This window comes from Petromyzon marinus, chromosome 25 (assembly GCF_048934315.1).
Source record: "Petromyzon marinus isolate PM22_M1 ecotype Great Lakes invasive population chromosome 25, UKy_Petmar_22M1.pri1.0, whole genome shotgun sequence".
Lineage (NCBI taxonomy): Eukaryota > Metazoa > Chordata > Hyperoartia > Petromyzontiformes > Petromyzontidae > Petromyzon > Petromyzon marinus.
The window spans coordinates 10,905,015-10,928,041 of record NC_133691.1 but is presented as its reverse complement, the minus strand read 5'-3'; the positions used below and the strand labels follow the sequence as shown (position 1 = coordinate 10,928,041).

The 23,027-nt window shown below is 47.5% G+C and overlaps 1 protein-coding gene and 1 long non-coding RNA gene across 4 annotated transcripts; one reads left to right on the top strand and one right to left on the bottom strand.

Annotated features, from left to right (window-relative positions):
- Positions 1-877: 877 nt before the first annotated feature.
- DHODH (dihydroorotate dehydrogenase (quinone)) lies at positions 878-17,282 on the bottom strand. 3 transcript variants are annotated; one of them, XM_032960405.2, is made up of 9 exons: positions 17,159-17,282; positions 13,409-13,627; positions 12,663-12,862; positions 11,102-11,184; positions 8,514-8,701; positions 7,428-7,503; positions 7,062-7,215; positions 5,710-5,869; positions 878-4,818 (listed from the first exon to the last, which is right to left on the bottom strand). In XM_032960405.2, the coding sequence occupies exons 1-9, from the start codon at positions 17,165-17,167 to the stop codon at positions 4,816-4,818; spliced, it is 1,092 nt and encodes a 363-aa protein (XP_032816296.2). In that variant the 5' UTR covers positions 17,168-17,282; the 3' UTR covers positions 878-4,815. The 3 variants fall into 3 exon arrangements, with proteins under 3 accessions (XP_032816296.2, XP_032816294.2, XP_032816295.2); XM_032960403.2 differs by having other exon boundaries at positions 7,428-7,541; positions 17,159-17,281; XM_032960404.2 differs by lacking the exon at positions 17,159-17,282 and adding an exon at positions 16,942-17,133 and having other exon boundaries at positions 7,428-7,541.
- Positions 17,283-17,407: 125 nt separating this feature from the next.
- LOC116945834 (uncharacterized) lies at positions 17,408-20,074 on the top strand. The gene is made up of 4 exons (XR_004403372.2): positions 17,408-17,572; positions 18,111-18,215; positions 19,057-19,133; positions 19,542-20,074. It is a non-coding gene; the product is annotated as an uncharacterized LOC116945834 (long non-coding RNA).
- The last annotated feature ends 2,953 nt before the right edge of the window (positions 20,075-23,027 follow it).

Here is a 23,027-nt window from a genome sequence, read left to right as displayed (position 1 = left end):
ACCATCAAAATAAATTTGAGCAAATGTCACCGACTGGCAGCAATAGAAGCGATAGAGAGATGGACAACTGTGGATCGGTTTCGTTCTTCATCGGATTCATCAGCATGGAAGCCACCAATGCTCACTGCTGTAAAGTTTGCCTCTGGAAACCATATAAGTGGAGTCCACAATTCCACACTATGGGGTACATCAGATTAGCTAATGCCAACAAAATTATCATCTATACCCTGCAAATCTATACCTTACATTTCTATATATGAGGACAACATAGGCGAGATAAATGTGGCAATGTACCAACATCATTTTCTGGAGCAGCGTTCCAGACTATTCCGGCTGAAATTTAGACCTATGTGCAGCATTATAGGACCTTTCTTGCCAGTATTAAAATATAACAATAGGTTTTACCCTTTCTGGCAATAAATCAGGGTAAAACCTATTGTTATATTTTAATACTGGCAAGAAAGGTCCCATATGGTAGCTGCTCGCCCCGAGCTAGAAATGCATTGCCTGTGCTGTTCGCCTTTTAGCGTTCTCTCGTCTAACACCTTGATACACCATTTTGACTTAAAGCTTTCGTGACTGCAGGAATTCATATTCTTTGGGTCTTTCGGTAAAGTCACGTAGATAGGTTTGAAGAAAATAACAAAAAACCACGACGTTTCGATCGCAACACAAGCGGTCGTCATCAGGAAAAAGGGGGTTAGCTTCTAAAGACAACTGTTTATAAAGGTTTGAAATGAGCGCTGACATTTGGGCTACGCCCATTTCAAACCAATCAGTTTCAAAGACAATTAATACATTATCAGAGCATGTTTTTTGTTTGCATGTTCACCACAAGTACGCGCGGTTAATGTAGACAGGAGTCCTTGAATACGGATTCTGTTTGAGGTTTTAACATCTCGACACCTGTTTTATTGCCAGAAAGGGTAAAACCTATTGTTATAGTGCAGCATGTTTGTCAATCCATTGCTGGATGGGAGTGGTGGTGCCACGGTGGAAAGATGTTAACTACCTTGCCTGGATTACAGGAGATCGTAGGTTCGATCCCGACCCTAAGGCCTTCCTCTCTTCACGTAGTCGCGTGGGTTTTTCTCCCCGAGTCCCCCGGGGTTTTTTTACACACGAAACCAAAATAATTAATGGCATTGCCCAAACAGCCAAATGTAGGATCCTCCTGAAAATTATTCGGAGAACCCGACTGCTGGCTAAATCCCGCTAAATACTCAAGTGCCTAAATGAGTGCCTTGTGCTCACGAGAAGCAATCGTCCCACAATGCAATGTAACTTTGAGTTTATTTAGTAATAATGTTTGATTACTTAAAGGTTTGTCCATTACCCAATAGCTACTCTTAGGTAACTATTCATATTCCAATAAAAAAACGGTCATCAGAAAACATTATAAATGTTATTTTATTATCATCAGGCCCCATGATATTAAGTGGTCTCCAACTCTGATCTTCCACATTATCTCTGACCTCTCTATTCATGTGCTATGAAGGGCCATTAACCGAAACGTCGCCGATTATATATTTCCTTTTACGCCCATTGTTACTGACGAATGTGTTGATTTGTTTTGTTAGTTGTGCTTATGCACCACTTCTAACGCAGCATCCCCCCCCCCCAAATAATTAGTTTAATCAGTGCAAGGGTGGCACTGGTTGGAGCTGTGCTGTCGAGGGTGGAGGCGAGGAGGCGAATGGGACGAGGAGGATGATGGAAAGCTCTGACAGTGGCCCGGCGATACAATGAGCTTCGGTTGGTGGGCTCAGTGGGCGGCGAGACCAGTCACGTATACAGCCATATCGGCTTACAGAGCATATATACACACACACAGTCACACAAACACACCATGCTGACCACTGCTGTACATTATATATAGCAGTTGGGGTGCAGTGGCAGAACAGCAGTTAGCGCTGTGCGATGAACCCAGCCACCAGAGTTCGATTCCCAGCCGCCAGTTAACGTCAGCGTTGGATGACATCTTAAATACTGCATACCCAACCAGTACTGACCATGCAGTATGGTGAAGTATGATTAAAATAAACAAACCATCATTCTACCTACGTGACTTTACCGAAAGAACCGAGAATATGAATTCCTGCAGTCACGACAGTTTTAAGGCAAAATTTAAACCATCATGGCTCGCTCACACGGCACGGGGGATGCTTTCCTCCAGCAGAAGATTGGCACGTGGTTGTAACATATATTGTAAAACAGAATATAGCAATGGCTGTTGTAATGAGTCCAGTAATTTTGAGAAAAACTTGACATTTCATGACTGGGTTCACTCAAATACTGGACCCTATGAAAATGTCATATCAAATCTGACAAAGTATTTCTCACAAAGTACACAATGCCCCCTGCGCCGCATGCGTTTTAGTGGCGTGCACAAAACTCGCCTGCGTCCTTTTGTATATTTTAATGTGGAGATATGGATACGTGAAGGAGACATTGCCGATCTATTTAGTTATTTATACGAGCACTGCCCACGCAATTGCGCGGGCGACATGGCTGGGGTGGAGGGTGAGTGGGGGAGGCATGACGTCAACACACACGAAACCTGCACTTGTTGTGGGATATGCGTGACGTCGTCACAGATGTGCGTGGTGACGTCATCAGCACGCACTTGCCTGTCTGCACACCAGCCAGCAAAACTTAAAATAAGGAAGTACATGTTGTATAATACTCTTATATAGAAGCTGCTCGGATCAATTGGTCAAAGTGCAACTGGCCTGATTTGTCAAGCATACAATGGGACACAATATTCCACAACCACACAGAGGTTGGTGAAATTACCATGTAGGTTTTCGCTACCAACATTGCTTCACAATTTATTTTTGGGTCAGATCGCATGAGCTGTCGTAACATTTGGAAGATGCTGCTTTACTAACGGACGTTAATATCATTTGTTATTCATAAATTGCCAACATTCGTTGAAATTATTTTACTAATCGGCGTTCTCAGGTGGAGGAGTGTTTACGACACGCATTTAACTTGTGATCAGATACGAATCATTCCACAACCACACACATATAAACTGCACAGCGACATGAACACACGAATAGCGTGCGCAACACACTCGCGCATCGTGCACACTAATCTCATTGCTTTGGCATTGCCTAAAGTCGCCTCGTGTACGAATAGTACACGCACCATCTGGTTGCAATTACTCGTACATTTGACTCCTGTTTCGTTTTTGTCATTTTTCTGTAAATCATTTCGAATACTGCACAGGGTGTGGGAAAATGCCAGGAACCATACGTCTGTGCAGAAAAATAGCAGGAGATGCTCAAACTGTGTGCAATGGCTTGCAGAGCCCTTCATGCAAGCAGATCAATCATGGCCAATGACGACGCTGCAACCGTTCACCGTTTGCATGCACACACACACCTCTCAAACCGTTTCATACATAGGATGCTTGAACATTCCCTCTACGACGTGGTTAGAGGTTGTACCACGTGGGGTTGTTTGCCACCATGTCCAACGTTTAGCTCCACTTGCTGGGAGCTTCTTCACGAATTTCAGGACCTGAAAGAAGCTCCATTGCCGTAGGGCGATTTTGGGGCCCCGTTTTATATATTTAGAAAATAGTACAAGCTAGGGGAGCTCAGGTCGGTTCCTAAAGAAGCTCCTTGTATGTGGAGTGAAACTTCGGACAGTGGTATAACGCAAAAACGCATTGGAGAGCTGTAGAGCACAACTGCGGAAATGTATGCAGTGATCTTCCCACATTCATCTTATTAATCATACGAATATTACACTCAGCTTGTATCTTCTCCTACATCATAGGAATGAAGTTTCTACTGTTCCTGAATATTGCCGCACCGTGCATATTACACTGTTTGTCGAGATGTCTTGGGAGTGATGCTAGATTTTTTGGGGGCGTCTAACTTGAGCGGGGACCCTTTGAAGAAGCCGTGTAATGTCAATTCCACGCGGGACGGCTCGATTGTCGGCAGGTCATCAAGGTGTTGTTCTTCTGTCGCAACAGCTTTGTAACGAGCACACATCGGAAAGTCGACACTATCGCCAAATTTGCTCGGCCAAGCAAGTGAGCGATGGGTAGTGGGGAAAAGGCAACCGCCGCTTTTTACATCAGCTTTACAAAAATACAAATAGCCATCGAGTGGGACGCGTTGTGCGTCCGCTTGACGTTAACGCGCACAAGCGATTATCGCGAGTGCAGCAGCACATCCACAGCTCGTGTTAACAATTACAAATTAACTTTTGCGAGGATGTACCAATACAAAATACATATGAAGGCAGCGATCGAAATTCATATATTATACTCGTGAAACCTTTCACGAAACTTCATTGGTGATAAAAATTCAGGAAAGCACAAACGTATGAGCTGGATACAGTGGCGCACACCTGTGGAGAGGCAAGTTTTTTAGAGTATTTCGTAGGGATTTGTTAAACTCCTAGACCAGCTAGGCCGTGAGGTGTACCAATGGATGACAGCAGAACAAGGAGGACTCCTGAATTAATCTCCACAGACCAAATGAGTGTTATCCTATGTATGTGTGATGAGCGTTCTGCAGATTCTCCAGATCACTCCTACTTAATGCAAAACTATTGCTCGTTTAAAAATACAAAAATAAAACGATTCCCAGGTTGTTGGTGCTAACGTTCTTTCGGCAGAAAAATCCGGCTCACAGCTACGGTTCTCCCCGACACCACCGCTGCACAGCTCAGCCGCATCGCGTCCGTCACGCCGCCGCACCCCCCGCATTACGCTCCGCCTGCCGCGGCAATCCGGTCCGGGGTTCCCGATGTTCGGCCCCTACAGCCTCGGCCACGCTGCTGTAGCCGTGTTCACTGCAAGAAATGGAGCCCAAACAAAACAATTGTTGGGTAAACCCGTCATGTGGACAGATGATGAAAAATGGTGACGTTTTTGTTGACATTGCTCGTTTTGTGATGTTGGGTCCCGATTACCATACTGAACTGGGATCACATACAATTCTAATTCGTAAGGAACTACGGCTAACGATGCTGCTGTGATCGTAATTACAATTGAAAACAGGGAGGTGGACGATGGTGAAGAAGTCAGTCACAATGTTATCAACCGTGATCCATTCACTGCTGGACGAAGGCCCGCCCAAACTATCACCATCTCTCCGCATCCTGCAATGTATCAATCCACCTAGCACTTGCACTTGAGCTGATTTAATGAACCGTAGAAGTAATAATGATGAAAATATCCATAAATATTTTTTCATAATAAGCACCCTCCTTTACTCCTGGGCGTCTTAGCCCATTCCCATGGCGTACGTGTACATACTAGAATGGCGTACGTGTACATACATAGAATGGCGTACATGTATGTCATCGGAACGGAATCAGAAGTAAAATGCCATGTGGGGAGGGCTTGTGGCACAGTTTGGTGACAGCTATCATAGAGTGTGGTTGGCTCGCTACAGTTCTCTGCGGTGAGTACAATGTTTTTTAAAAACAACGGCGCTATGCCTCTCTAAATAAAATTAACGATAACCGCTCGTGCGTTCCGAGAATTCAGTGGTGAACAGGACACCCACCCTGCAACTTCTAGACGTCTCGAAAACAGAAAAGCGTTAAGGCGCTTTACACACGAAAAGCAACACACATCTCATGTCATCCCCAACGGCTTGAAAGGGTCGTTTTTTGCAAACTGTAATTCGACCGCGTGTCTGCGGTCGCATCAGCGACGGACAGCGCCCCAGAATATACCTGAGCAGGTCCTGCAGCTCGCGCTTGACGCGCGCAATGACGGGCGGGCCCTGGTACATGAGCGCCGTGTAGAGCTGCACAAGCGAGGCCCCAGCGTTGATCTTCTCGAACGCGTCGGCGCCGTTTGTTATCCCGCCGACCCCCACGATTGGCACGGAGCCTGCACGGTTCGTTGGTGAATGCACAACAAACAACCGTTAAGCTACTAATTGCTCAACAGTGGTGGATTTAGGTATCTCTGCACCTTGGGACATCAGAGCAGAGAAGACCCCATATTCCCACCCCATCTTGGGCCGCTCCGAGGTCGCCTCAGCCTTAAACTCACCTTTTTAAAATTGCTTATAATGTTTAGCTAAGTTTGAAGTGTTTTTAGTGTTTTTACCATTTGATGTTGTTTTTGCTACTTTTATGATTTTATGTAAAGTGTCTGAGTATTCAGAAAAGCGCTCACAAATAAAATGTATTATCATTAAATGAGCACCTGGTGTGGTGTATAAACATCAGCACTGGGGGCCAGGCGTAGTGATGGCCAACCACCCTGTTATGTACCATGCCGGCCTTTACAGGTACACGCTAATAGCACTTGCCCCAACAGTTCTGTATGGCTACTGGGGAATATTTGTCTGGTGTGTGTACATGTATGCATGTGTGTGTGAACACATGTGCGTACAATCCCATGTGGTTTTGTGAGTGCTCGAGTATAAACGTGCACCTGTGCGTGTATCTCTGCATGCACGTGTGTACAGCCATGTGTTGAGCTCGTCTGTCTGTGCCCGTCTCTGAACGTGTGCGTGCAGACATGTGCACATCCGTGCGTATACACGTGTGCCCATGCAGCTTCTATTCGGTCGGATAAAGGGGGCTAAATGGGCACGGCATGGGCTAAAGAAGAGCTAGACTGATGTGATACAGAAGGATTTGGAGCCGAGTGGACTTACAGAAGACCGGTACTAGCAGTGTCACAAACGGCCGCTTTGGAGGAGGTTCGTGATAAACGCTGCTGGGGAGTGGAGGCAGTCGCCCTCCAGCAACAACGGAGGGGAGAGAAGCAACGCTCATAACAATGAGCGAAGCGCCAGGTGGCCAAAGCTCAGAGAGTTGGTACAGTAGATGCATCTGACAGTTGTCTCAGTCAGTAAACCCATAGTACCCGGGTCTGTTCCGTGACCTCCTGCCAGCAGGTCTATGACACTTCACATGGGCTCAAAGTGCAACTAGCATGGCACAAGCGCAATGGTGTCATCACCACCACTGAACGGCAGTTGCTATTGTTGTATGCACGCGTGGGTGCGTGGGTACGTAAGTGGGTTGCGTGAGTGGGTGCGTGAGTGGGTGCGTGGATGGGAGCCGACCTCCGGTGAGTTTGTACATGTCTCGCACGGTCTGCGTGGACAGCTCTCGGAGCGGCACCCCGCTCAGCCCCCCGGTCTCGGTGCGGTGAGCAGACTGCAGGCCCGCCGGCCGGCTCAAAGTGGTGTTGCTCACAATAAGGCCGTCCACACCCATCTGTGCCACGCGGGGAATAGCACAGATCGCACATGCACCACCGCACGTCTCGGTAATTTTCCGGGTCACCAAACCCGGACAGATATTTTGACGGGCCGCACATTACCACGCACCATACTTCACCAGCGTGGTGGATCCCCCCGCCCTTACAGTCAGAGTTGGATGTACAGCCGCGTGGACAAAGCTATGAATAAAAGTTTGTGGAAGCTGACCTCCGTGACAACGGCTGCGATGTCGCACTTGGCCTCGTCGGTGAGGTCCGGCGCGATCTTGAGCAGCAAGGCCGGCCTGTGTGGAGTGGGCAGTGCGTCACGCGCACGCACAACCTGCGCAACACGCACACACAACGCATACAGCCTACTTAGACCATTGGGCTACGTGCTGTTAGCGAGCACCTATGAAGGTTGACACGACACACGAGGGGGTGGGCAGCACGATGCCCGACCACCTTTGTCTCCCCAGTGGTGATGTTTACACACAGCAAAAGGTTCCAATTTAAGGCGGAGTCAACCTAGGCGAGGCCCAGGACTGGTCCACACCATTGCAACCGGTGTTGGCCCCTTAAGTGGGAATCGAACTCGGGTTCAATATGTAATGACAGGGTGACACCTGCTGGCCTGGAAAGAGATTCACGGGTACGGGCACAGAAGTAACAACCAATCAGAGAAGGAAGTGTATCTGTGGCAAAGGTAGCAGGTGGGGTTACCAGAGATACTCCAGGAACCTGCTCGAAGGTTTCATGAGAGGGCGTGGCCGGAGGCGGGGCCTAGGCACGCCTGGGGGGATATAAGGGGGAGCGGACCCAGAGCTCGGGGCTCATGTGTGGGGTCCTGGGTCCTGGCTGCGAGTCGTCCGGCCACGTGGAAGATCCCCTGCGTGGTTTCCATCGCCATCATCGTCACGCCACCAGCCAGCGGCATAGCCGAGTGGGAGCAATGGGACCACGCCGAGTGATCGGCTGTGTGTGTAGCCAGTATAGACGTTAATATGTAGTGTTGTACTCAGTGTGAGGAAGAACAAGTGTTGGCCTATGTTGTGCCCAGTGTGAGTAAATAAAGAAAAAATACCCTCTACACGACGTGTCTCGGAAGTCGCTCATTACACGTACATAAACGTACACGCGCTCCAAACAGACTGCTGGGGCAAGTGCTGTTGCTGCACAGACGGTCGACCTCAACTTTGACCTCGACTTCGACCCAAACTGCGGCAGTGACCGCGACGATGGCCCCCACCTCTATCGTGACCCTGACTATGACCTCAAGAATGACCCTCCCTCCGCGACCCCAACCAGTCGTCACCTGCTGCAGCAGGGCCCTGAGTTCGGAGCATCCCTGAAGGACCTGTAGGCCCGGCGTATTGGGGCAAGACACGTTCACCACAAGGTAGTCGGCCAGCGGGCCAAAGCGCGTCACCCCCGCCACGTAGTCATCCGCGGCGCTGGGCGAGAGCTTGTTCTTGCCCAGGTTGATGCCAAGGGGATGCCCACCTGCGGCGAAGCGAGCCAGAAGGAGAGAGGGGATGACGATCGTGAGAAACTACATTGGCTGGAGGTTAACTAAGCCCGTCACTATTATATAATCTAATGCATTATCAACATCACTGTAGTTGCCCTTGTGAGCCACTTCTCCTCGTCCCTGCCCTCCCCCTCATTCCGCCCCTTCCTCGGTTCAGCGCTGCGTGTTGCGGGAGGGGTAGGTGTCTCATAAGCAGGATGGGGAGACTAACATGCGAGAAAGGAGCCCCGAGAGAGTGACAGTAGGGGAGGAGTCCCAGAGAGAGGAGAGAGATGAGCGTCGGGGAGCATGGCGTGGCCATGCGGCGCGACCACGTGGTCGCCTCAAATTTAAAGTTTACGAGGATGAAACATGAGACAGGTGACTCCACCCTGTTAGCTGCTGGTGCCTCGGGGCGATGAGGTGCGTTCAAGGAGCGCAATGCTGGGTTGCGGCAGCATGGCGTGGCCACGTAGTCGCCTCAAAGTTAATGTTGAGAGGGTGGAACGTGAGGCAGGCGACTCCACCCTCTCAGCTGCTGGTGCCTCCGTGCGACAAGGTGCGCTCGAGGACTGCGGGAGGGCGAGAGGCACACACAAGAGTTGCGGCCTGACACCACGTGGAAGCCCGACTTCGGCTGGAAAAGGCGCACGAGGTGCCATCTTCTGCAGAGCTGGAGAGAATATCCGGGGTGCGGGAGTCTGCTGAGCCAGTGGAGCTGATAAGTGATGGATGGGAGTGTAGAGATGTTAGTCATACTTTGGGGGAATAATGTTTAAAACATTTTGGAGACGGAGAGAAACACGGTCACAGAAGCAGGTTTAAAAAAATGTGTATTCAATAATGCAGGTGTGCACACATGAGCTATGCATTGGGGCAATATCGATTAAATGTTTAGTTATTTTACATTGGTTATATTTAAGGCCTCAGATGAATTGATCAACTGGTAATGGTGTTTTCCAAATTTCAACAGGTGCACCTTGATAAAGTAATCTCTGAGATGTTCATTTAAAAGGTACATTACTCACTCATGGTGTGATCATATTTTATATTTCAGTTTTCAGGCAGAGACAGAGTCCTGGAGAAACGTTATTCACAGGTTGTTTTAAAGTCATTCAGGCAGAGAAGACAGCCCAAGAGAAATATTTTTACAAAACGTTTCAGAGTCATTCAGGCAGAGAGAGAGAGTATTGAAGCTGAGTTTTCATCTACATTGTTTGATATAGGGAGTGTATGAACAGGTTCAATGTTTCAGGCAGAGTGATATTTAGGCTACTCCTGGCCATCGCGGCGTTTTGGTGGTGGTCGTGCCCCGGCACCGCCGTACGCTTTCAAGGAGGGAGAGTTCGCCGGTGATGAACCTCCCAGCCCTCCACATTTCTGCAAACTGTGACCCTTTGGCCTTCGATGCCAACAGAACAGAGTCAACGAGTCTCCCAGGCATTCACCCTGCTGCAAACTAGTGACAGGCGTGTCTTCACTGCATCGGAGACCAGGAGTTTGAGGCTGCAAACTCCTGAGTCTAGCTCAGGGATCTGAGGCTGCAAACTGCTGCTGCATCAGAGCTCAGGAGTCTGAGGCTGTAAGCCGCTCCGGCACTAGGCCAGGAGGAGTTTACAGAGTCGAGATCCCAACGTGCGGTTTGCGTGACTTTTCGGGGTAGACGCGAGTAGGTTGATTGTTTTGCAATATGTTTGTGTTTTTATTAAAAGTTTTATGTTTCGGTCGAGCCGCGCTGAGCAGTGGTTGTGTGCTGGGAGCACGCGTGGGCTGCATTGGTATGAGGGGTTGAAAAGATGACCTGACAGACCCGACGGACCCAACCCTCACAATCACGTCCAAAACACCACCACTGTTACCCATCATCGTCGTCGTCGTCATCATCATCTGATGCATAACCATCATCAGCAGCAGCACTATCACCATACCATCGCGTGCGATGGACGAGAGCGTGAGGGTGTAGGTGCGAGGCTGTGTAAAACTGGAGGCGGTCAGGGCTTGACTTAGCCCATGATCATCATCATTCAAAAGACTACTACTACCACCATAATCATCAGCAGCAGGATGATCATGATAATAACTTTTATCATCAAATTTATCATTCAAAACACAACCATCATCAGCAGCACCACCATCAACACTTTAGAAAGAGCAGCGCCCCCTAGCGTGTCGATATTAAAAGGTCACTTTACGTGTTTTTTAGAAGTCGATCTCCTCAAGCTCAGGGCGATGCGCCGCTCTGTGAGAGTGCTGAACGGGCAGTCCATCACAAAACTCAAACGGACATTGGGGAAAAAGTATAGCTAGTATTCGTTTAAATCCCAAGAGCAGTACGAAGACTGCAGCACTCACACGCTAGTGCCCTACACACAAGCACGCACACACACACACACCTCGAGACAGCTCCTTCTGCGCGTCCGCCCGTGCCCCCAGACGTGCCGCCACCACCTCGTGCCCGTCGCTGTTGAACCCGTACCTGCGGGGTAAGGGGCATGGCAAAGCAGAGACAGCGTCAGTGCTGCTAGAGGCGACTCAAGAGGTTCGTAATAAATCATTTGAACTCGTAACATGCCGTGCACAGATGACTCGGAGGAGCGAAGAGGAGCCAGAGACGAGCGGGAAATCAGTAGTAATCAGGCGGTGAACTGGAGACAATTTCCCCCCCCCCTCCACCTTCGTCCAAGCTCTGCGGTTATCAATATATAGCCTCTTCTCTGAAAACGTGTGTCTTCATAACGCGAATTAGATATAACGCGATTAATGTATACGGGAGCACATTGTTTTGATACGCGGACGCGAATTGGATAGAACACGCTTGAGTGAACAGAACTACGTTGTGCTAGTAGGAATAAGCAGTTGGACGGCTGCCGAGGTGGAGCATCGCACAAGGCGGAGCATCGCACAAGGCGGGATGCTGCTGGACGCTTCGAGATGCTGCCCATGCACCTCAGTCTTTGTTCAGCCTGCATACGCAACTCACGTGTTATCGCGAACTGTGCTTTACCTTATATAAATTATTATAACGCCATTTTTCCATAACGAGGTGTTCTTTAGGAATGCAACTGCAACGTTATAGGAGAAAAGAGTGTATCGAGGTGTTACCAGTCAACTTATAAGTACTTACATGCGGAAGGAAAAAGGAGCACCTGGAGAAACCCACACATTCGATGGAGCGCTCTATCCCATGCAAATGGAACAGGTGGGTGTCTACATTTGCTGTACTGCATTCTCTTGGCTAGCCAGGGTATGACACATTTACGCAAACGGGAAGGAAGTTTCTCAACATTTGTGTGATCCACCGACCGAGCTAATGGCTCTGCAATCAACATCCAGCTGTACCACTGAGATCCTGGGTTCACTTGAGGGTTTCAGCTGCCTGTGTGATTAAACTTGATCCTCAAGAGGAGTGAGTTGATTGTCTCAGTCTGGTTACCAATGACTTGCACAGAGGCCCACAGAATCGCATAGAGGCCCATAGAATCACACAGAGGCCTAATGACTCACAAAGAAGCCCATAGACTTGCACTGACCGAGTTGTGGATAAACAGAGTTGTCAAATATTAATTTAGAATTTAATGTGATGAACACATTTTATAGTGGAGTACCACATAGTGTGGATAAGAGTCAACAGATTGAACCTCAAAAGTAGTTCTGTGATGTCACCTTCCCCATACCTCCGATTAGCACGGTTGGCTACATACATAAGATGTCCGCTTGCCATAAAAAAATACTGCTCTTAGATTTCCATTTATTAATGTAAATATCTCTCATCCCGTGACACTACGACAGAGGCTCAAGCAACCTCGGTGATTGACGGAGGATACGCAACTACAATCAAAACAAAAAGATCCCCACGACTAAGATCAACACAAGACGTGTCGATACTAAATCCGTACAGCGAGGGGGTGGCAGGGGTGGGAGGGGAGCAGCCAGAGGGGAGTAGTCCCGACACACCGGTTGATGACTGCGCTGTCCTCGCTCAACCGGAACACGCGAGGCTTGGGGTTTCCGGGCTGCGGGAGCGGAGTGATGCTGCCGACCTCCACAAAGCCGAGGCCCAGGTGGAAGAGGCCGTCCACTGCCTCGCCGTGTTTGTCGAAGCCGGCCGCGATGCCCACGGGGTTTGCGAACGTGCGGCCAAACACGCGCGTCTCCTGTGGGGACGAGGGCGCAGAATGAAGTCATCATCACCACCCTCGTCGTACAGTTATACCGCACCTCCCACGTAGTCCATCCCGAGCATAGCGTCAACACAGGTCATCCACAATCAGTGCTGCCAAAGCCACGATGGCAAGGGGTCTTCGTAGTACTGAGAGCCACTGTGATGCCACTAAGCCATGAAGTAGGGAACCTTTTCCTTACTGAGAGACAAATAGGACTTTGAAGATACCTTTAGCTGGCCACCATGGATGAACACGCAGCCACTTCTGTGACTATGAGAGGCGCTTTCAGTGACAAAAGCGACTGAGCACAACGCTAAAATTAGAAGCCGTGCTCGTCAGGCCAATTATGATTTGAAGGGCTATTTCGAGTGGTAGACCTCACGTTGTGGCCCTTTGGGCCATACGGAATGAGGTTGGAAGGTGTGCGCTTGGCCCGTCGGTTCCCCACCCCCCTGTTCAACGCAACCACGGCGAGTCGGCGGTGTGGCGGCAGAACGACGGCTGACTGACCGCTCCCACACGTACGCCGGACCTCACCAGCGCAGGGCCGTCGTTCCGTGTGGGGCGTAGGCGAGGGCCGAGGCCCAGCGCCAGCAGGCGGATGGAGAGCGTGTGCGCCGCCTCAGGCGGCACGACTCGACGCAGCGCCGGCATGAGCAGCTCGCGATAGAACCGCTCATCGCCCGAGACGGTGGCGTGCCCGGCGAAGATGGCGACACCACCCCCCAACACCAGCAGCGCCTCACGCAGCCGCTGCTATCTCGCGGAAGGGGGTAATAAACGAGCAGTTAGCGGCGATGCGCACAGCCGGCCGCCTATACCTCTTAGCTTGTTTAGATTTATACAGCGCCTTATTCCAAGGCGCTTCACAGCAGTTATAAAATTGTACGTAAGGTGATAGTGCTTGACATAAAGATTGGGGTTGTTGAAAGTGTTGGTGTAGTTATGGTGACAGTTAGGACAGGTGAGAAAGGTTAAGGAGGGGTTGGTGTAGGCTTGATCGTAGCTGGCGGACGGGGGCAGGGATTCGCAGCAGGATCAGCTAGGGAGAAACGATGAAATAGTCATGCTCTCCGCAAGAATCGGTTATATTTTTTTCTGAAAGTTAGTTATAGTTTTGTTGATCTGTGATATTAGTCTGGTGCATTGTTTCATTTGTATTGTCTAATGACTGATTCATTTGTTCAGTCTCGTTTGTATCATCTCTTTTATTTTGTCTCATTTGTTGTATCTTGTGTATTGTCCGTGTTGTCTCATACTTATTATCGTCTCCCATTTGTTCCGTTTAATTTCTACCGTATGTATTGTGTGTTCCACGTTTATTATTCCATTGATTAAGACCGATTTTCAGAAGGTTCTCGCATTGCGATGATTGTAGGTAATTGAATTAATGTGCTGCTTTCCGACAGCATGTTCCACTTGCGACAAGTGTATTTTGGACAAACCAGCAAGTCGCAGAATCAAAGGCAGAAACAAACCACACGTACTGTGAAAATACAGGGACACGAAACACAAACATGTTATGTTCCTTGGATTAGGTCCAAGTCTGCACAGAGGTCATGGTGGGAAACCACCCATGGCTGATGACCACTATTCCATAGCTTACAGCCCTTTGTCAATCCACTGCTGAAGTCCTCCCCAAGCCATGTCGGTTATGAGGGTTGTTTGACCATAATGTCGCCATGCTGGTCAGAGTGAGGTTGCACGTTAATTACGGTCGTGTCGACGCGTGCTGTCGTGTTCGCTGCGACGAGGCGCCGGCCTTTTTAGCCTTCGCGAAGGGGTTTCAGATTGGAGATTAAAAAATCGGCTAACATTTGCTTTTACTTATAAAAAATATTTATCCAATAGTTTGCAATTGCTGGGCAAAATGGGCATCGTATCGATTGAATTAATCACTAATAAATGCTTCTCCTTTCTCAGACTCTTTGAAAATACCTTTTTCCCCCATTTATTGTACAGCATCTTGAGGTCCGGTCACATTCATACACTTTGTGCAACCGTTTTTACTGGTTCGAATGCAATTTCCTTCTAAACAGATTCTCGTTGGTGCCGATGATTTGCTGCGTTAAACTCTGGAAGTTTTGGGGGTCGTCGGGTAGCTCAGAGGTCCCATCGCTCGAGCCAGCACTGAAATATTTAGTCATGTGACGCAGTTGGTTTTTTATTTCGATTTCCTTCGTTTTACTTTTGTCATTTTGGTAACCGTGGTCAGTAACTCTTGTAAATGAGATTAATCCTGGCCTCTTGAGTATTCATCTTGTTAAAGAAAATAAACTTGGTGGGGACTTGGGGGGCGTGAGCTCGGACTTCTTCAGATATCATTCGCCACTGACGTTAGCCGTGGCTGGTAATCAAGTTCAAGTTGAATGGGTTCAGAGCGCCTTGCGCAAACCACTACACCAACCATACCACTTGGAATACAGTGATGGCCTCAAGGTTCCTGTGTCATATTGCACGTGTAAATACTGCGTTTGGAAAAAGTTAGCGTTCTAATGGTCCTCATTATACATGGCACAGCATTGCATATTCCTAATGTTTCAACGCTTGCATTCTTGTTATAAATTACAATGTTCACCTGGATAATCCCAAGAGATGGAACATCTCGTTAGCAAGGGTTTTCTGGGTGTCGAGTGAAATATAGCAAACACACAATAACAAGTCCAGTATTATGAGCAAGACGATTGTGACAATGATAGTGATGGTGAGGATGACAACAGTGATGGTTAGTGATTACACAGTGTTTATCATTATGGAGAGATGACAAAATCATTCACACACCGCACTACGAACTCGGCAAGAAGAGTTCGATTCCTGACCACAGATAACATCAGTTCGTGAGTCATATCTGAACCGGTCCTCAGACCACCTCCACACATAATTCAAATACACTATTAAACAAAACTATTTTTTTTACCACGTAAGACCCACCGAGTTATACAGATATTTTTCAGACACGATCTGGCCAAAAATGATATAGGTCAACTAAGTGGCTTATCCACGTGTATATTTATAGCAGCCAAATGCCCTAAACGCGCGTGGATTCTAAATGTGGACGGAAAAACCGGAGGACCCAGAGAAAAATCTGCATGCCACGCCGATTCCAAACGTAGAGGCGTCAGAGTCGGGATCGAACCCACGTACTCCTGTATATCAGGCGAAATAGTTAACATCTCACCAGCGTTGTCAAGTACATTACACATTACAGCATAGTCAAACAAGCCCGGTGACTGTGACACGGCAGGCCTCTATCCAGTAACAGATTGACAATGGGTTGAACATTATTATTGTTACACTGTATTACTGATATTATAGTGACGATGATGGTGATAATTACAACATTTTTGTTGACGTTTTAAATGTTTCTAATAACAACAAATAGATGGTCGTATTGAAAACGAGTTTCGGATGAACCAGTTGCTATTTCAACTTTGCCATTCACTACCAACTACAATAATAGTCTTGATGTCCTTAACACAAACAACAGTTTAAACTTTTAATGAACCACGAACAGGGCGAACCGGGGCTGCAATCGAACCACAACTCTCACAACTGTCACGGCACAATTGTCACATCGATCCCACTGGTGCACAAAGCCGGCTAAACCCACGACTACACGGAATGTTCAGAGAGCATCGACTTACGGCTAAACCCACGACTACACGGAATGCTCAGAGCTCATCGACTTTCGGCTAAGCCCACGACTACACGGAATGCTCAGAGCTCATCGACTTACGGCTAAACCCACGACTACACGGAATGTTCAGAGTTCATCGACTTACGGCTAAACCCACGACTACATGGCATGTTCAGAGTTCATCGACTTACGGCTAAGCCCACGACTACACGGAATGCTCAGAGTTCATCGACTTACGGCTAAGCCCACGACTACACGGAATGCTCAGAGTTAATCAACTTACGGCTAAGCCCACGACTACACGGAATGCTCAGAGTTCATCGACTTACGGCTAAGCCCACGACTACACGGAATGCTCAGAGTTCATCGACTTACGGCTAAGCCCACGACTAAGCCCACGACTACACGGAATGCTCAGAGTTCATCGACTTACGGCCGCCGATCAGTCCGCTGCTGGACGCACGCGGGGGTGGTTTGACCGCACGCGTTTGCTGGTCAGAGCGCGGGACCGCTTGACAATACACAGCGGCTTGCCATTGTTACATCTGACATTGTTCACAGCACTGCATACAAGATTAACGCGCAATCGTTGTTACACACACAACATAGGCCACGCGTCGGGGTAGGGGTGGGGGTTGTTGCTGAAGCACCTTCCACATTGTCCACGGGTCTCGCGTCCGCTGCCCAGTGCCACAGCGGTGATGGGAAGAACGTAAGGCAGGCGGAGCTTCCGGGACTAAGGCGGGGCTTCAATAATCAGGAGGCGGAGATTCAATAATTAGGAGGCGGGACTACAATAATTAAGAGGGGGAGCTTCAATCACCAGGAGGCGGGGCTTCCATCAGTGGGCGGAGTTTTGCCATCAATGCCAGTACAGTACGCCATGTGGTGGCGATGCCACTTTTGCTGTGTTGGCTGTGTTGCATAACCACAATGATTAAAACACTCAACACAATTCGTTAGTACTGTAATAGCACTGTTGCCTTAAAATCAAATAAATATATTTGAAAAAGGGAAGTTTCGCGCCGATGGCCCTTCTGCATAGCACAATACCTGGATTGAGGGTATACATTTTTATTTTAAGGGCACTGTTATTGACAGTTGTGTTATTTTTTTTGTTCTAAAATAAATAAATTCAATAAATAACTGGCCTTACAAGAAAAAGATAATTGGCGTTTCGCGCAATGGCCCTTCATAGCACATAAACAGCGAGTCGGAAAATTTGAGTGTTGCACCACTACCAACCCAACGAACAATTGCTTTACATTTGAAGATAACTGCATTGTTTGCGTTTAGAACCATACATATGAATATATTGGGGTTTAAATATAGTGTGTACATACTGTAATTGTAAATGATTAAAGAATGCATTCGTATGGATACGACTGAACTGTTGAACATTAGAATCGATTTACGTGCGGAATCGATTAATGAATTTTACTTACAACGTAGGAAAATCGGATTTTATTCGTTCGACGCAAGATTCCATGAACGTATCGTAACAAATACATGCATTTGGGATATAATACATTTATACTATTTATCTATGGCACTTCTACCACGTAGCGATCGTAATTTACTCAATGCGTACCTACACTGCAGTGATTCGCGGATTCAAGGAATCGATTACTCGCGTGGTGGAAATGGCGGGAAACGCGGAGTTGGAGGAGACGCTGCGGGAATTGCGGTCCCTGTGCGGGACCCTCGGTGAGCGGACAACAATACCACGTTCCCATGACGGGGGCCAGCACATCCATCAGTACATTACCTCACGCATAATTTTACTCGTGAAACTCCTAGGCCCGAAATGCGCCTAGTCTTGGAAGCGAATCCGGCTTGAGCCTGGCTAGTGCTCGGGTGCGTTGTCACCGTGCACCACAGGTGTTATAGGCTGCTGTGGGGCAACGTTATGGGGCAGCATCCGGTAGTGAAGCAACAACAGTTGTGTACAATGATTATATGCTCCCACGTGTACGCTCGCCTTAGTTTGTGGTTAAATAACTGCTGTGAACGACAGGGTGCGGGGAAGCCCTCATCCAGCAGTGGAGTGACATTTCTGACTGAGCTCTGAGACCACCAGATCACTAAACTATGTCTTTACGCTGGAGGAATCCGATGAGCTATAAAGCAATTTTTTGCACATTTCAAGTAGGGGCAGGTCAGAACGTTACAACAACAAACAATACAAAAAACACGATAGGAGTGCAAAGTATGGGAAAGGTAAACAAATCACTACAAAAATGTATACAAATAAAACTAAACAATTTTTTTTTAATCTTACCAGGTAAAGCCCATTGAGCTATTCGCTTTTTCAAAAGCTACCTGCCACAAACGATCGCTCAACAAAGTGGCTTATCATGTGGACATTTATAGCGGCGAAAATAATCTAAACGCGTGTTTATATCCGCCGAAGGATGAAACCCAGACTTCCTTCCCGTATCCTCCAGTGCTGGGCCAAGTGTCTCCGACATGGCCATCACGGATCTCCCCGACTGCTTGCTATCCGGCCACCTCATTACTGAAACCCGCTGTGAACTGGCCCTTACAGATGAGGTGGTGTCCGAGTTCAGGGGAACCAAGGAGGCGCTGGAAGAGGCGTGCGTCATCCAGGAACACCTCAACCAGGTGATCTCTCTTGTTATGAAGAAGGACCATTGCCTGAAACGTCGCATGTGATTTTTTTTTCAATTCCTGTTATGGCCACAGTGTGTCTTTATGGTTTTGTTATTTGTGATAATGCACCGCTTCCAACGCATCATCAAACGTTTAATTTTGTGAGTCAACTTCCACTCACCTACCATGCATGGCCCTTGGAACATAGGAGGCTGACATGTGACGCTGGGCCCCCATGTTGCTGTAACATTGGTAGACTCCTCCTGGTTAAATTTCCGACAATATCTGCCCATCCTAGTCTCTGTCTTCCTTTTTTCTTTCCACTTAAACATTCACATGCCTGTTTTAAATGGGGACGTCTGTTCTCAATGGACTGTTCCTTGGTGTTAAGTAAAGGAACTTGTAATTGTTTTTTCACAGAGTGTGAAGCCCATCCAAGCTGGGTTCCTGAAGCCCACATTCACCACAAGCCTGGGTCTACAAAGTGTGACTCAAGCGGAAAACGATTAATTGCCTCAAAGCGTTACACACTTGTTAATGTAAAGTATCCAATTATATACGCATGTGTACATGCCTATCACCAAATCTCCCAAAATGAGCCCGGTCCCATCATAATTGAAGCTAAGCATGCTTGAGCCTGGACAGTGCTTGGATGTGTGACCGCCGTGGATGAAACGGGTTTAAATAGGTGGTGTGGGCAGGAGAGTGCAGTCCAACAACATCCACCGTTTGTACTCCCACCTTCAACAAACCGCAATGACTGGCCATTAATACTGACTGGTCAAAATAACTCTGACTGCCTGCAGGTCATGGGAAAGTCCTCATCCAGTAATGGTTTGACATGCACAATGTGTATATAGATCAATACAGCATTAGATGCCTTTATAGAGCAGTGGATTCACAAAGAGCTGTCAATGTAATGTGTACATAAAGTGAACATTTGTTATCATAAATGTGCTGTGCGTGCAGGTGTGGTCGTGTTTTTTCAATGGTGATATAAAGTATAATCGTTCAATAGCCTCTAATATAGAAAGTTTATGCTTCTGTAAAGTGTTCAACGAATTTATATATACTCTTTGGTTCTTTCGGTCAAGTCACGTAGGTAAAAAATAAGATAAAAATACAAAAAATAAATAGAAATAAATTAAATCACGACGTTTCGATTGCAACACAAGCAATCATCAGGTTTGAAAAATCACCGCTTGAATTTTTTACTGTGATTTTCACACCTGATGATGATTGCTTGTGTTGCAATCGAAACGTGATTAAATTTACTTTGATTTATTTTTCTATTTTTATCTCTTATTTAATTTTTTACCTACGTGACTTTACCGAAAGAACCAAAGAGTATGAGAGTATGGATCCTTGTAGTCACGAAAACTTAAAATCTAGAATGAATTTATATATGTTGAACTTCTTTCACACCCTGTATAGCCAATCGTGCTGATCGGAGGTGCAGGGGAAGGACAAACAAACAAAGCATTTCTAAAGAAATTAGTTTTCAATCTAGAACAGGTCCATAACACGTGTCAAGATGACATTGCCTATGACCAAATCAGCAGGAATGCACCAGATAACGGCGAATCGTGCTTTGATAATATAAGCGACCACTTCATATAACAGGTGTTATAGGCTGAGGGGGGGGGGGGTCAACGTGAGCAGCAGAAGGGTGCACAACAAAATATATCGTACTGCACTAAGCTCTGCCGTCTATGCTCCCCACCACTACCCTGAAGTCAGCAGAGTGCTGAAGCCTGGTCAAATAACCCCCACGACCCACACAGCATAGAGAAGTCCTCGTCTAGCATTACGCTGACAAAAATGGCAGTGCGAAGACAAAGATCCCCCGTATAGCCTTAACTGACTGTTGAGGCAAGTGCTGTTAGCGAGCACCGATCAAAGGGCAGATCTACACATACACGCAAGATCGCATACTTAAGCTGCAAAGCATAATCGTAAAACGGGGTGATTAGGCAATGTATGTTGATGGCGAGATTGGCGAGTCAGTCCGAGGGCTCCGGAAGTGATATGTCAACGTGTAACGTTGCCGACGAATGAGCGAAGCATCGGACAGGTGAACGATATGGTTCCAGGGTTTGCTTTTTATTGCAAGAGTCATCGTCCGCCAGTGTAATGCCGTGTATTGTTTTGGTAATCCTACGTTGACTGGTGTACAAGCATAGATAAATGAAACGTTCCTCGATATCACTGCATTGAAAGCAAATATATAACGGGCAACGTTTCGGGCAAATGGCCCCTTTTCAAAGCACCTATTATCAGTGTAATAGGTGGCCATGCCTGCCACGTGAAGTGATGGCCCTATCATGTGGGGGGCAATTCCAGTGGCGTAGTACATTATCAGTGGTGTCGTACGTACACTGTCATTGGCATGGTAACGACAGCTCAGCGGGTGCGGCAATATTTGATTTAATCTTGATTTGAAGCTTTTGTGACTGCAGGAATCCATACTCTTTGGTTCTTTCGGTAAAGTCACGTAGGTATAAAAAAATAAATCACGACGTTTCGATCGCAACACAAGCGGTCGTCCTCAGGTGGAAAAAAATATAATCCAGCAGTGGAACTGCTGAACCAGCTAGAGAGCAGTTGCAACAATGAGGTTATATACGTGGCGATGGGCAAGCAAGCGGGGTCTGAGCTAGAAAGGAATTCCATCCACGGACATAAGCACGTCAGTTGTTTTAATGGGGGAGATTAGGCAGAGAGGGATTAGGGAGGGAGATTAGCATGAATGAGCTTCCGTTGCCGCATAAGAGTATCATGCTCCATATGCCCGCATATGCGCACAACAGCAGTGTTAATGAGAGATTAGCACCATGAGAGTGCAATCCAAAGTCATAGAGAGAGAGACAGAGTCTGAAATAACAGCTGACATAGGCAGGTAGGATGGAAACATCACAGTCGGTTAAGACTTTACCTTGTTAATAACGTCCTTCCAATGATTGCTCAGTTTGTACTCATCTCGGTTGAAGTTGTGTCTGTGTTTATATATCTGGATGGCTTCATGAACAAATCTCTGAAGGTAGCCAGTAGGTTTGCAGAGTACCTCCGTCCTGGAAGAATCAATTTCGTGTGAGCCCACAGCGTTAAAACAATGATCAGCAACGACAGGTATTGATCCTACCGTGTTTCAGATCTGCCTTGTGTTCACGAACGCGGTACGAGACACGTTTCGTTTCCCCAATGTAACTGCTGCCACAACCACAACCCAGTTTGGAGACACCAGGGTATTGCATGTCAGGAATCACATGCTTTACAGATGGGATTAAATCACTAATTTAGTGTACTGTGTTGAAACGAACCTGGATTTTGTGTTTGTTTAAGATTTTGGAAATATTTTTGGTAACCCCTGCTATGTATGGTAAAGTGATGGTTTTGGTTGGAGCCTCAGAAGGTTGTCTCCCCATGGCTGGGGAGGCAGTTTTGCGGATTGTACGGTCCGAGTATCCATTCATCCTGAGGGCTTGGTGTACGTGCTCCAACTCACTAGCTAGGTGGTGCTGGTCGGAGATGCAACGGGCCCTATGGTGTAGTGTTTTGATGAGGGAATTCTTCTGGTCTGGATGGTGGTGGGAGTCAGGCTTTAGATAGGCATTCGTGTGGGTGGCTTTCCTGTAGACCGAATATCCCAACTAGCCATCAGGTCTCTTTTCGATCAAAACATCCAGGAATGGTAGCTTGCCATCCTTTTCCACTTCCATGGTGAATTTGATAGACGGGTGTATGGAATTGATGTGGTTGAGAAATTGGTTCAGTGCTGGCAGGCCATGTGGCCAGATGACGAACGTGTCTCTTCCAGAAAGAAGGACGTAGGGTGGATGTCTGGATGGCATCTGTCTCAAATTTCTCCTAGCACGGTCGCACCTTAGGCTATTATATATCGCGGCT

What these genes read in the sequence shown, in the direction of transcription:
- DHODH (XM_032960403.2), bottom strand. An exon ending in CATGTACAAACTCACCGGAG is followed by an intron (nt 5,870 to 7,061) that starts GTCGGCTCCCAT and finishes CGAACCGTGCAG; the next exon opens with GCTCCGTGCCAATCGTGGGG. An exon ending in GAGCTGCAGGACCTGCTCAG is followed by an intron (nt 4,819 to 5,709) that starts GTATATTCTGGG and finishes CATTTCTTGCAG; the next exon opens with TGAACACGGCTACAGCAGCG.